A 13,802-nucleotide genomic window follows, 5' to 3' on the forward strand; every position below is an offset into this window, starting at 1 on the left:
GGGGGCCTAGGTTGTGTGTGTTCCTAGACAGCCAGGACTATGTGTGACAGACCTGCAATAATGGTGAATAGGTGGGGTGTTGGCCCGTAGCTTTGACTACTGCCGTGTGACGAGTGACTCACCTGAGCTGCTCAGCTGTAATTCCACCCTGCCCGCCTGTGTGTCTGTGCCTGTAAACACTGTGTGCACACTGCCCTAAATTCTCAGGGTGTGTGTGAACAAATGTTAGTGTATACCTCTACCGTTGCTGTGTCTCAAGGCACATAAACCTCGGCTAGAACAGAGTGCTTTCCTTTTCGATCATTAGACTTGCCTACTTGTGCTGGGACCGTAGCATGTGTTTATTGGTAGGCTATCATCTGGCATGGCAGAGGCACTGTCTCTGCGCTGGCTTGATTTTCTCTGTGTTGGCATGGCAGGAAGGCCAGATGGGCACAGAGGGTTGTTCTGACCCCCCCCCGGATACCCCTCTCTGCGTGCCTGTGGGAGCCAAAGCCCATATATTGTATGTTAGCCTCACACGATGACGCCTAGTCTGCTTCTACACCTGCATTGCTTGCTGTTTGGGGTTTTAGGTTGGGTTTCTGTACAACACTTTGAGATAACAGCTGATGTAAGAAGCGCTATATAAATACATTTGATTTGATATCCTGCATGTTTTTGTGAAGCACCTGTTTGTGAGCCACTATTCAGGAAATCCAGTGTTTCTGCAAGAGGGATTAGCAACATTTCTCAACATTTGTGAGAAAGTGCTCCATAAATATATAAACTTCTCCCATCTTCGCTGTGGGGCGGCAGGGTAGCCTAGTGGTTAGAGCGTTGGACTAGTAACCGGAAGGTTGTGAGTTCAAACCCCCCGAGCTGACAAGGTACAAATCTGTTCCTAGGCCGTCATTGAAAATAAGAATTTGTCGGCTGTTCCTCTTATCACCAATAGGTGGTGCCAGAATCCCAATAACTCAGTGGGTGAAAGTCAGGGAATCGATGGAGAGGAAGCCTCATTTTATGATCTCTCAACCCAATACTTTGTGTTACTTCATTTTCTTCAGAGGACAGAAGTAACCTAGTAATTTGAATGTTATCTGATAACGGGGTGGTAGATGCCCAGTCGGCCCTATGGCTCAGAGCCAGTATCTACAAAGCATCTGAGTAGCAGTGCTGATCTAGGATGAGTCTTACCTTTTAGATCATAATGAATAAGACTAATATAGACAGATCCTAGATCAGCTCTGGTACTCTGAGATGCTTTGTGGATACAGGACCAGGTGCCTGCGTTCAACATAGACCTCATTGACACACACACAGCTCAGTCGGCTCCGACAGATCCAGCTCTGAGGCCCGTCAGCAATGGATTAAGTGAATGTCTTTATGCAACAAATGTTAATACATCGAACCAAAATGCATTTTTTCATTCCTCCAATGAAACCCTTTCGAAATAAAACGTATCGTTCCTGTATCATATCAGAGGCCATCTATCTAGATGCGTATGGAATAACCCTTGAAACGGAGGATGCTCACCCCTAGTGTTTACCCATGTTCCATTCATGCTTGTAGAATATGTGTATGCTGTGTGAGTAGCTGCAGTCCTTCTCTGAACACGGCTGGCCTTCTCTGGGGACTAGTGCCACAGCCTAGCAATCTAATCTGGACTGCACTGCATCCAGCCACCACCAGGGAGCAGCAGAGTGCTGTTCTCCAGTGCTAGAGGTAGAAGTTGTCCCCCTACCCACAAATCTAAGATCAGATAGGGCCTAAAGGTTAGTATTAGGCCTATCTGATCTTAGATCAGGTCAGGGGGGTGACAAATATCTAGCCTAACTCTGTTGGGGCGGCAGGGTAGCCTAGTGGTTAGAGCGTTGGACTAGTAACCGGGAGGTTGCAAGTTCAAATCCCCGAGCTGACAAGGTACAAATCTGTCGTTCTGCCCCTGAACAGGCAGTTAACCCACTGTTCCTAGGCTGTCATTGAAAATAAGAATTTGTTCTTAACTGACTTGCCTAGTTAAAATAAAGGTAAAATAAAACAAATCAGTGGTTGAGTGCAACTTGATCTACTGCAACTTGTTCCTCAAGCACTTTTGTCATTGATTGGGTGGATTTAATTTTACAGCTTTGAACAATGGTGACACAGACAAGTCCAGGAAGTTGCTGAGATGACCTGTCAGTGTCTTCTGGAGAGCTGTCTTCTACAGCCACCAGCTTCCCTGTTCTACACACACACACACACACACACACACACACACACACACACACACACACACACACACACACACACACACACACACACACACACACACACACACACACCAAGCCCTGTCCTCAGTTTGACGGCAGTGGCCTTAATTTCAAGCTTGGCTGCTTGTCTCCACTAGTTTGAAAGCTACACTGTCACTCACCGAGGCTCCAGGGGGTGGGGGGTTGGGGGGGGGGGTTGTAGGGTTGGCAGGGCAGGTCTATAGTCAGTCAGTGGCTGATCTTTGGCAGGGGGTTCTGACTAATCAGCTAATCAATGCTCTTTAGTCTGGACCACGCTTAGCCTAATTGAATGAATCAGTGTTTTAGTGCTGGGCTGTAACAAAAACTATTACACTCCTGGAGTTGGTACAGTAGCAGAATAATAACGGTGTGTGTGTCTGCCTCTGTGTAGGACCGAGATGGGCGTCGTGGAACCTGGGGGTCTTCATGTGTATCCGCTGTGCTGGCATCCACAGGAACCTGGGCGTCCACATCTCCAGAGTCAAATCTGTCAACCTGGACCAATGGACCCAAGAGCAAATCCAGGTACCATGGGGGTGTGTGATGGGCAATGAGGTCTGTGGGTGGTTTTTGGGGTGTTGTGTTTTGGTTGTTGTGTGTGTTTGTGTGTGTGTGTGTGTGTGTGTGTGTGTGTGTGTGTGTGTGTGTGTGTGGTGTGTGTGTGTGTGTGTGAGAATTAGACAGATGAAGAAAAAAATTGTGTGATTGGGGGGGGTTAAATTAAACCCAAAGTGTAGGTCTGTCTGTCTGGTTTGTTGAGGACTTGTCTGTCAGGGTAGGAGCTTGCGTCTCTCTCTGAATGTTAATTACTGTTTTAATGGCTAATTAATTCCCAATGGGTAATTATTCCAACTTTAGATCATTCATTCATTCCTCCTATCAAATCCATCTTTCTCCTCATCTCCCTGTGGCATTTACCTTCAGTGTGTGTGGGGGGGGGGGGCTGCCTGCTTGCCTGCCTGCCTGCCTGCCTGCCTGTTTGTGTATGTGTGTCATTACCAAATACAAACTGAATGGAATGTAAATCTAACATTTCAAAGCAGTTGTGGTGACACTTTCTCATTTCCTTTAAATTCCATTTGTTTTGAAGACCTTGCCCTCTGCTTGAATATGTGATGCATTATGAAGCTAGAGATGTCTAATGATATATTGAAGGCTGTTATCTCTCTCCCCTGTGTGTGTAGAGTATGGTAGACATGGGGAACAACAAGGCCAAACAACTGTATGAAGCCCACCTCCCAGACACCTTCAGACGTCCACAGACCGACCAGTATCCTCTCTTCTCCCTGTGTGTGTGTGCGTGTGTGTGTAGAGTATGGTAGACATGGGGAACAACAAGGCCAAACAGCTGTATGAAACCCACCTCCCAGACAGCTTCAGACGTCCACAGACCGACCAGTATCCTCTCTTCTCCCTGTGTGTGTGTGTAGAGTATGGTAGACATGGGGAACAACAAGGCCAAACAGCTGTATGAAGCCCACCTCCCAGACAGCTTCAGACGTCCACAGACCGACCAGTATCCTCTCTTCTCCCTGTGTGTGTGTGCGTGTGTGTGTAGAGTATGGTAGACATGGGGAACAACAAGGCCAAACAGCTGTATGAAGCCCACCTCCCAGACACCTTCAGACGTCCACAGACCGACCAGTATCCTCTCTTCTCCCTGTGTGTGTGTGTGTTCAGTAATAATGAACCACTGTGTGCATCTGCATTTGACCAGCACCCATCACAACACAGTTCCTCTTCCCATGTCACTTTGGACCCAGTTGTGATGAGACACACATTTGAACACGGCACCGTTGCGTGCCTGGGTTGTATTGGAGAGTGCAAGGCAGCATGGGAGCTGGGCTGCCTGCTGTTCTGACAGGACAGCTGTGTGTTCTTAATAACAGCTGTTCCTGTTCAAACTCTGACTGAATTCACACGGTCTGCCTGGTTCAAGTCTAATAAATCATCTAGTATCTAGCCTTTTCGGGGGATGGGCATCAGTTTAGCCTTTTTGATGGCTCCTGCTAGTACTCACAGTAGTTCACAGCAGTAGGGGTCGAGCTAGCTCGACTAATTGGTAGGTAGGTCAAATGTGTAGGGCTACGTATTCATTGTGTGGGGAGTTGGCGTATTTTAAATAAGGCGGTGTGCTTCTTTGCTTTCATGTTGTCCTTCTCCCCCTCACCTTTTTTGTTAAAGTGCCTTTCCTTTTTCATGGTTCCTTTTGTCTGTCTGTCTCTTCTTTTCTGTTTCTTCTCCGTTGTCAGGTTGACTCGTCTCTCTGTCTCTCTTTTCAAATTCAATTCAGTCGACTTTATTGACATGGCAAGTTAAATGACTTGCAGTACTAGTCAAAAACCTACTCATTGTAACGGCGTTCTTCGTTTGTCAAAAGAGAGTTGGACCGAAATGCAGCGTGGTGGTTACTCATGTCTTTAATGAAGAGATCGCGATACATGAAAATAATGTAATATACAAAAACAACAAAACGGAACGTGAAACCTAATTACAGCCTATCTGGTGAACACTACACTGAGATTGGAACAATCACCCACGAAATACACAGTGAAACCCAGGCTACCTAAATACGGTTCCCCATCAGAGACAACAAGAATCACCTGACTCTGATTGAGAACCGCCTCAGGCAGCCAAGCCTATACTAGACACACCCCTAATCAACCACAATCCCAATGCCTACAAAAACCCCAATACGACAATACAATAAACCCATGTCACACCCTGGCCTGAACAAATGTCCTAGTTCCTCCCCTTCGCGTCCTGGGATAATCCACCCTCGCCGCCGACCATAGCCTAATAGTCCTCACCCAGAACCCCACTGAACTGAGGGGCAGCTCGGGACTGAGGGGCAGCTCGGGACTGAGGGGCAGCTCGGGACTGAGGGGCAGCTCGGGACTGAGGGGCAGCTCGGGACTGAGGGGCAGCTCGGGACTGAGATGAAGCTCAGGTAGGTAGTCGGCTCCGGTAGATCCTGGCTGGCTGGCGGATCTGGAAGATTCTGGTTGACTAGCAGATCTGGAAGATTCTGGTTGACTGGCAGATCTGGAAGAGACTGGTTAACTGGTAGATCTGGAAGAATCTGGTTAACTGGTAGATCTGGAAGAATCTGGTTGTCTGGCAGATCTAGAAGATCATGGCTGACTGGCGGATCTAGCTGCTCTATGCAGACTGACAGCTCTGGCTGCTCCATGCAGACTGACAGCTCCTTGCAGACTGACAGCTCTGGCTGCTTCATGCAGACTGACAGCTCTGGCTGCTTCATGCAGACTGACAGCTCTGGCTGCTTCATGCAGACTGACAGCTCTGGCTGCTTCATGCAGACTGACAGCTCTGGCTGCTTCATGCAGACTGACAGCTCTGGCTGCTCCATGCAGGCTGGCAGCACCTTGCAGACTGGCAGCTCCTTGCAGACTGGCAGCTCCTTGCAGACTGGCAGCTCTGGCTGCTTCATGCAGACTGACAGCTCTGGCTGCTCCATGCAGGCTGACAGCTCTGACTGCTCCATTCCAGGAGGCTCCGGCAGCGCTGTAGAGGAGGAAGGCTCTGATAGCGCTGAACAGGCGGGAGACTCCAACAGCGCAGGAGGGAAGGAAGGCTCTGGCTGTGCTGAACAGGCGAGGCGCACTGACGGCCTGGTGTGTGGTGCTGGAACTGGTGCTACAGGATCGAGGACACGCACAGGAAGCCTGGTTTGGGGAGCTGCTACCGGAGGACTGGTGTGTGAAGGTGGCACAGGATGGACTGGACCGTGAAGGTGTACTGGAGAGCCTGAGAGCAGGACTGGCACAGGACGTGCAAGGCTAGGTAGGTACACAGGAGGCCTAGTGCGTGAGGCTGGCACATTTTTCACCAGCCGACTAACACGCACCTTAGGACGAGTATGGAGCGCTGACCCAGGTGCCATTAAATCCCCGACATGCTCCGTCGGACGAATATCGTACCTATAGCGCCATACTAGCAACTCCCTCATTACTCTCTCCTCCACTTTCCCCATTAACTCCTTCAGTCTCTGCTTCGCTCACCTCTAACACCGGCTCTGGTTCTGGTCTCCTCCTTGGCTCCTCACGATAAACAAGGAGAGTTGGCTCTGGATAGACCGGACCGTGCAGGCGCACAGGAGCTCTTGAGCACCGAGCCTGCCCAACCTTACCTGGCTCGATGCCCACTCTAGCCCGGCCAATACGAAGGGCTGGTATGAACCGCACCGTGCTATGCACCCGCACTGGAAACACTGTGTGCTCCATAGCATAACACAGTGCCTGCCCGGTCTCTCTAGCCCCCCGGTAAGCACAGGGAGTTTGCGCAGGTCTCATACCTGGCATAGCCATACTCCCTTTAAGCCCCCCAATATTTTTTTTGGGCTGCTTTTCGGGCTTCCTTGCCAACCGTGTTCCCTCGTATCGTCGGCTCCTATCTCCTGCTGCCTCTGCTCTCCTAAGTGCCTCCACCTGTTCCCATGGGAGGCGATCTCTTCTGGCCAGTATCTCCTCCTTTGCCATCCAACACGTCTTCCCATGTCCATTCTCCGAATAATTCATCCTCCTTTCGCTGCTCCTGCTGTCGCTGCCTGTAACCACGCCGCTCGGTCCGTGTGTGGTGGGTGATTCTGTCACGGCTTTCTTCGTTTGTCAAAGAGTCGGACCGAAATGCAGCGTGGTGGTTACTCATGTCTTTAATGAAGAGATCGCGATACATGAAAATAACGTAATATACAAAAACAACCAAACGGAACGTGAAACCTAATTACAGCCTATCTGGTGAAACTACACAGAGACAGGAACAATCACCCACAAAATACACAGTGAAACCCAGGCTACCTAAATACGATTCCCCATCAGAGACAACAAGAATCACCTGACTCTGATTGAGAACCGCCTCAGGCAGCCAAGCCTATACTAGACACACCCCTAATCAACCACAATCCCAATGCCTACAAAAACCTCAATACGACAATACAATAAACCCATGTCACACCCTGGCCTGAACAAATAATTCAAGAAAACACAAAATACTAAGACCAAGGCTTGACACTCATTCTATGGTTTTTCTTTATTTTCTACATTGTAGAATAATAGTGACATCGAAAATATGAAATAACACATGTAATCATGTAGTAAACAAATCAAAATATATTTGAGATTCTTCAAAGTAGCCACCCTTTGCCTTGATGACAGCTTTGCACACTCTTGGCAGTCTCTCAACCAGCTTCATGAGGTAGTCACCTGGAATGCATTTCAATTAACATGTGTGCCTTAAGTTCATTTGTCGAAATTCTTTCTTTCCTTAATGCGTCTGAGCCAATCAGTTGTGTTGTGACAAGGTAGGGGTGGTATACAGAAGATAGCCCTATTTGGTAAAAGACCACGTCCACATTATGGCATGAACAGTTCAAATAAGCAAAGAGAAATGACAGTATCATTGACTGACCTTCATGTCTTAAAGTAATCTGGAAAATTTCAAGACCTTTTTAAAAGTTTCTTCAAGTGCAGTCGCAAAACCCATCAAGCGCTATGATGAAACTGGCTCTCATGAGGACCGCAACAGGAAAGGAAGACCCAGAGTTACCTCTGCTGCAGAGGATAAGTTCATTAGAGTTACCAGCCTCAGAAATTGCAGCCCAAATAAATGCTTCACAGAGTTCAAGTAACAGACACATCTCAACATCAACTGTTCAGAGGAGACTGTGAATCAGGCCTTCATGGTCGAATTGCTGCAAAGAAACCACTACTAAAGGACACCAATAAAAAGAAGAGACTTGCTTGGGCCAAGAAACACAAGTAATGGACATTAGACCGGTGGAAGTGCGTCCTTTGGTCTTTGGTGTCTAAATTTGAGATTGTTGGTTCCAACCGCCGTGTCTTTCTGCAGCAATACACCATCCCATCTGGTTTGCGCTTAGTCCCACTATCATTTGTTTTTCAAAAGGACAAATACCCAACACACCTCCAGGCTGTGTGAGGGTTATTTGACCAAGAAGGAGAGTGATGGAGTGCTACATCAGATGACCTGGCCTCCACAATCACCTGACCTCAACCCATTTGAGATGGGTTGAGTGAAGCTGGTTGAGAGAACGCTAAGAGTGAGCAACGCTGTCATCAAGGCAACGGGTGGCTACTTTGAATAATCTAAAGTCTAAAATGTATTTAGATTTGTTTTACTACTTTTTCTTTTTTACTACTTGTTTCCATATGTGTTCATAGATTTGATGTCTTCACTATTCTACAAAATAGTAAAAATAAAGAAAAACCATTGAAGGAGTAGTTGTCAACTTTTGACTGGTACTGTACGTTGTCAAAGTACACACACAACAATGGTGGGACAAACGGCAATAAGGCATCAGTAATAATCGTAGTTGTGGAAATAGTATTACCACAAACAGCAATAAGGCATCAGTACTAATCGTAGTTGTGGAAATAGTATTACCACTAACAGCAATAAGACATCAGTAATAATCGTAGTTGTGGAAATAGTAATACCACTAACAGCAACAGCAATAAGACATCAGTATTAATTGTAGTCGTGGAAATAGTATCACCACTAACAGCAATAAGGCATCAGTAATAATCGTCGTTGTGGATATAGTATTACCACTAACAGCAATAAGACATCAGTAATAATCGTAGTTGTGGAAATAGTAATAATTGTAGTTGTGGAAATAGTAATACCACTAACAGCAATAAGATATCAGTAATAATCGTAGTTGTGGAAATAGTATTACCACTAACAGCAATAAGACATCAGTAATAATTGTAGTTGTGGAAATAGTAATACCACTAACAGCAACAGCAATAAGACATCAGTAATAATCGTAGTTGTAGAAATAGTATTACCACTAACAGCAATAAGACATCAGTAATAATCGTAGTTGTGGAAATAGTATTACCACTAACAGCAATAAGACATCAGTAATAATTGTAGTTGTGGAAATAGTAATACCACTAACAGCAACAGCAATAAGACATCAGTAATAATCGTAGTTGTGGAAATAGTAATACCACTAACAGCAACAGCAATAAGACATCAGTATTAATTGTAGTCGTGGAAATAGTATCACCACTAACAGCAATAAGGCATCAGTAATAATCGTAGTTGTGGAAATAGTAATAATCGTAGTTGTGGAAATAGTATTACCACTAACAGCAATAAGGCATCAGTAATAATCGTAGTTGTGGAAATAGTAATAATCGTAGTTGTGGAAATAGTATTACCACTAACAGCAATAAGGCATCAGTAATAATCGTAGTTGTGGAAATAGTAATAATCGTAGTTGTGGAAATAGTATTACCACTAACAGCAATAAGACATCAGGAATAATCGTAGTTGTGGAAATAGTATTACCACTAACAGCAATAAGATATCAGTAATAATTGTAGTTGTGGAAATAGTATTACCACTAACAGCAATAAGATATCAGTAATAATTGTAGTTGTGGAAATAGTATTACCACTAACAGCAATAAGATATCAGTAATAATTGTAGTTGTGGAAATAGTATTACCACTAACAGCAATAAGACATCAGTAATAATCGTAGTTGTGGAAATAGTAATACCACTAACAGCAACAGCAATAAGACATCAGTATTAATTGTAGTCGTGGAAATAGTATCACCACTAACAGCAATAAGGCATCAGTAATAATCGTAGTTGTGGAAATAGTAATAATCGTAGTTGTGGAAATAGTATTACCACTAACAGCAATAAGGCATCAGTAATAAGGCATCAGTAATAATCGTAGTTGTGGAAATAGTACCACTAACAGCAATAAGAATCAGTAATAATTGTAGTTGTGGAAATAGTATTACCACTAACAGCAATAAGACATCAGTAATAATTGTAGTTGTGGAAATAGTATTACCACTAACAGCAATAAGATATCAGTAATAATTGTAGTTGTGGAAATAGTATTACCACTAACAGCAATAAGATATCAGTAATAATTGTAGTTGTGGAAATAGTATTACCACTAACAGCAATAAGACATCAGTAATAATCGTAGTTGTGGAAATAGTATTACCACTAACAGCAATAAGACCTCAGTAATAATTGTAGTTGTGGAAATAGTATTACCACTAACAGCAATAAGATATCAGTAATAATTGTAGTTGTGGAAATAGTATTACCACTAACAGCAATAAGATATCAGTAATAATTGTAGTTGTGGAAATAGTATTACCACTAACAGCAATAAGATATCAGTAATAATTGTAGTTGTGGAAATAGTATTACCACTAACAGCAACAGCAATAAGATATCAGTAATAATTGTAGTTGTGGAAATAGTATTACCACTAATAGCAATAAGATATCAGTAATAATTGTAGTTGTGGAAATAGTATTACCACTAACAGCAATAAGATATCAGTAATAATTGTAGTTGTGGAAATAGTATTACCACTAACAGCAATAAGATATCAGTAATAATTGTAGTTGTGGAAATAGTAATACCACTAACAGCAATAAGATATCAGTAATAATTGTAGTTGTGGAAATAGTATTACCACTAACAGCAATAAGATATCAGTAATAAGATATCAGTAATATTACCACTAACAGCAACAGCAATAAGATATCAGTAATAATTGTAGTTGTGGAAATAGTATTACCACTAATAGCAATAAGATATCAGTAATAATTGTAGTTGTGGAAATAGTATTACCACTAACAGCAATAAGATATCAGTAATAATTGTAGTTGTGGAAATAGTATTACCACTAACAGCAATAAGATATCAGTAATAATTGTAGTTGTGGAAATAGTATTACCACTAACCGCAATAAGACATCAGTAATAATCGTAGTTGTGGAAATAGTATTACCACTAACAGCAATAAGATATCAGTAATAATTGTAGTTGTGGAAATAGTATTACCACTAACCGCAATAAGACATCAGTAATAATCGTAGTTGTGGAAATAGTATTACCACTAACAGCAACAACAATGTGAATAATAATAATAAACTAAATCATTAGTAGTAGGGAACTCTCAATATGACTGAAAGGCCTCATGGCATGGTATGAAAGCCAAAACATATTGGCAAATATTACTGACATTGCAGTCTTTCTTTCCCCCTCCCCCTTCAGCTCTGGCCTCTGACTCGTCTCCATGTAAATTCCAGCATGAATAAAGATGTGCCTACAGGAGCAGCATCCGAATATATTCACACACCACTTTTTCTTGAGGGTATTTGGGCCTGCTTCGACAGCGACCTCCCTTCCTTCGCTTGTTTTTCTGCATTGTGAATTTCAGTCTTTCCCTTTCTTTCCTCCCCTGCCTCTGTAATTAGGCCATTCAGAAACATTCAATGCCATCTTGGTAAGCAACTCCAGTGTATATTTGGCCTTGTTTTAGGTTCTTGTCCTGCTGAAAAGTGAATTTGTCTCCCAGTGTCTGTTGGAAAGCAGACTGAACCAGGTTTTTGTTTCGGATTATGCCTGTGCTTAGCTGTATTCCAGTTCTGTTAATCCTGGAAAACTTCCTAGTCCTTGCTGATTACAAGCATACCCATAACATGATGCAGCCACCACCATGCTTGAAAATATGAAGAGTGATGTGTCGTTGGATTTGTACCAAACATAACACTTTATTGAGGACACACAGTAAATTTCTTTGTCACTTTATTGCAAAAAGGATGCATGTTTTGGAAAAGAAAAGAGAAATCGGTACAGGTTTCCTTTCTTTCAGTCTCTCATTTTGGTTAGTGTTGTGGACGAACTACTGTTGATCACAATTGCCGTCGTGATGAAATCCCTGAGCGGTTATCGTCCTCTCCGGCAACTGACTAAGGAAGGACGTCTGGAACTTTCATACCATCCAAAGTGTCATTAATAACTTCACCATGCTCAAAGGGATATTCTTCTGTCTTTTTCTTTACCCATCTACCAATAACGTCCTTCTTTGCTAGGCATTGGAAACGTCTCCGGTCTTTGTGTTTGAAATTCACTGCTTGACTGAGGGAACTTACGGATAATTGTATGTGGTGGGGTACACAGATGAGGTAGTCATTCAAAACTCATGTTAAACACTATTGCACACAGAGTGAGTCCATGCAACTTCTTGTGTGACTTGTTCAGCACATTTTTACTCCTGAACTTATTTAGGCGTGCTGTAACACAGGAATACTTATTGACTGTCTTTAGACATAGTTCCACTTCGATATTATGGGGTAATGTGTGGAGGCCAGTGACACACAATCTCAATTAAATCAGTCTACAAAATGTAGAAAAAGGTCAAGTATAGTAAGACATAGCAGTGTGTGACTGGGATTGTGTGTGTGTGTGTGTGTACTACAGTGTCATTCCTTAACCCCTGACCTCAGAGCAGTAGAGTTCTTCATCCGGGATAAGTACGAAAGGAAGAAATACTACGACCATAATGGCCTCAAAACAGCTTCAGTAAGTGTGTACACACACACACACACACACACACACACACACACACACACACACTGATCTGTTACACAGCAATTGGCACAAATAATTGGTGTGTGTCTGTGTACATAACATTATTTGTGTGGGGTTTGTATGTGAATGGGAGTTCTTTGTGAGAGGCATGTTTGTGTGGCTGGCTGCATATACAGCAGTGTTCATTTTGGCACCCTTTAAAAACAAATCTTAGTCATTTTGTCTAAAATTAGAATGAAATCACATTTTTGTCGTTTTGATTTCGTGTAGTTATTGTCAAAATGACAAACGGGCCATTTTAGTCAACTAGTAACATATTAGTCACGTCACATTTGTATTGCCCCATGAATCTGTAGTCTTTGTGCACAAACATACACAGCCTTGTCCTACCAACATCTTTTTCTGCATGACTTCCTATCGCACGATTTTCTCCCCAACAGCCAAATTGGCAGAAGAACACATAAATCTGACCTCTTAACAGGGCTCCAACGGTTTCCGTGGCTCCAGCCCATGATTTTGTCGCACCAGTAGAAAACGAAGCGGCACCACGCAATGGAAAACATTTGTCATTCAACTTGGAAAGTAATCTGCAGTGCTTTAGACTGTGTGTAATAGACTATTGAGATTGTAGGCTATTTAAAAAAACAATACAAAAATAAATTGTTTCATCTAACATGTCCATGTAGGAATGGATGGTTCAAGATCATTTGATGTGCAACCTAATCCAGTGATTTGTCTTTTGTCCACTAGTAGTCATGTATTAATCTAACAGTAAATATAATACCACCACTAGTAGTCATGTATTAATCTAACAGTAAATATAATACCACCACTAGTAGTCATGTATTAATATAACAGTAAATATAATACCACCCACCACTAGTAGTCATGTATTAATATAACAGTAAATATAATACCGCCCACCACTAGTAGTCATGTATTAATCTAACAGTAAATATAATACCACCACTAGTAGTCATGTATTAATCTAACAGTAAATATAATACCACCACTAGTAGTCATGTATTAATATAACAGTAAATATAATACCACCACTAGTAGTCATGTATTAATCTAACAGTAAATATAATACCACCACTAGTAGTCATGTATTAATATAACAGTAAATATAATACCACCCACC

General features: G+C 43.0%; 1 protein-coding gene across 1 annotated transcript in view; it reads left to right on the top strand.

The window, feature by feature from the left end:
• smap1 (small ArfGAP 1) overlaps positions 1-13,802 on the top strand; it is a 78,121-nt gene that overhangs the window by 2,452 nt on the left and 61,867 nt on the right. The window contains 3 exon segments of the mRNA XM_046358648.1: positions 2,647-2,780; positions 3,440-3,525; positions 12,574-12,649. Of these exon segments, the coding sequence (XP_046214604.1) occupies positions 2,647-2,780; positions 3,440-3,525; positions 12,574-12,649 (296 nt within the window).

This window comes from Oncorhynchus gorbuscha, linkage group LG08, assembly GCF_021184085.1.
Source record: "Oncorhynchus gorbuscha isolate QuinsamMale2020 ecotype Even-year linkage group LG08, OgorEven_v1.0, whole genome shotgun sequence".
Lineage (NCBI taxonomy): Eukaryota > Metazoa > Chordata > Actinopteri > Salmoniformes > Salmonidae > Oncorhynchus > Oncorhynchus gorbuscha.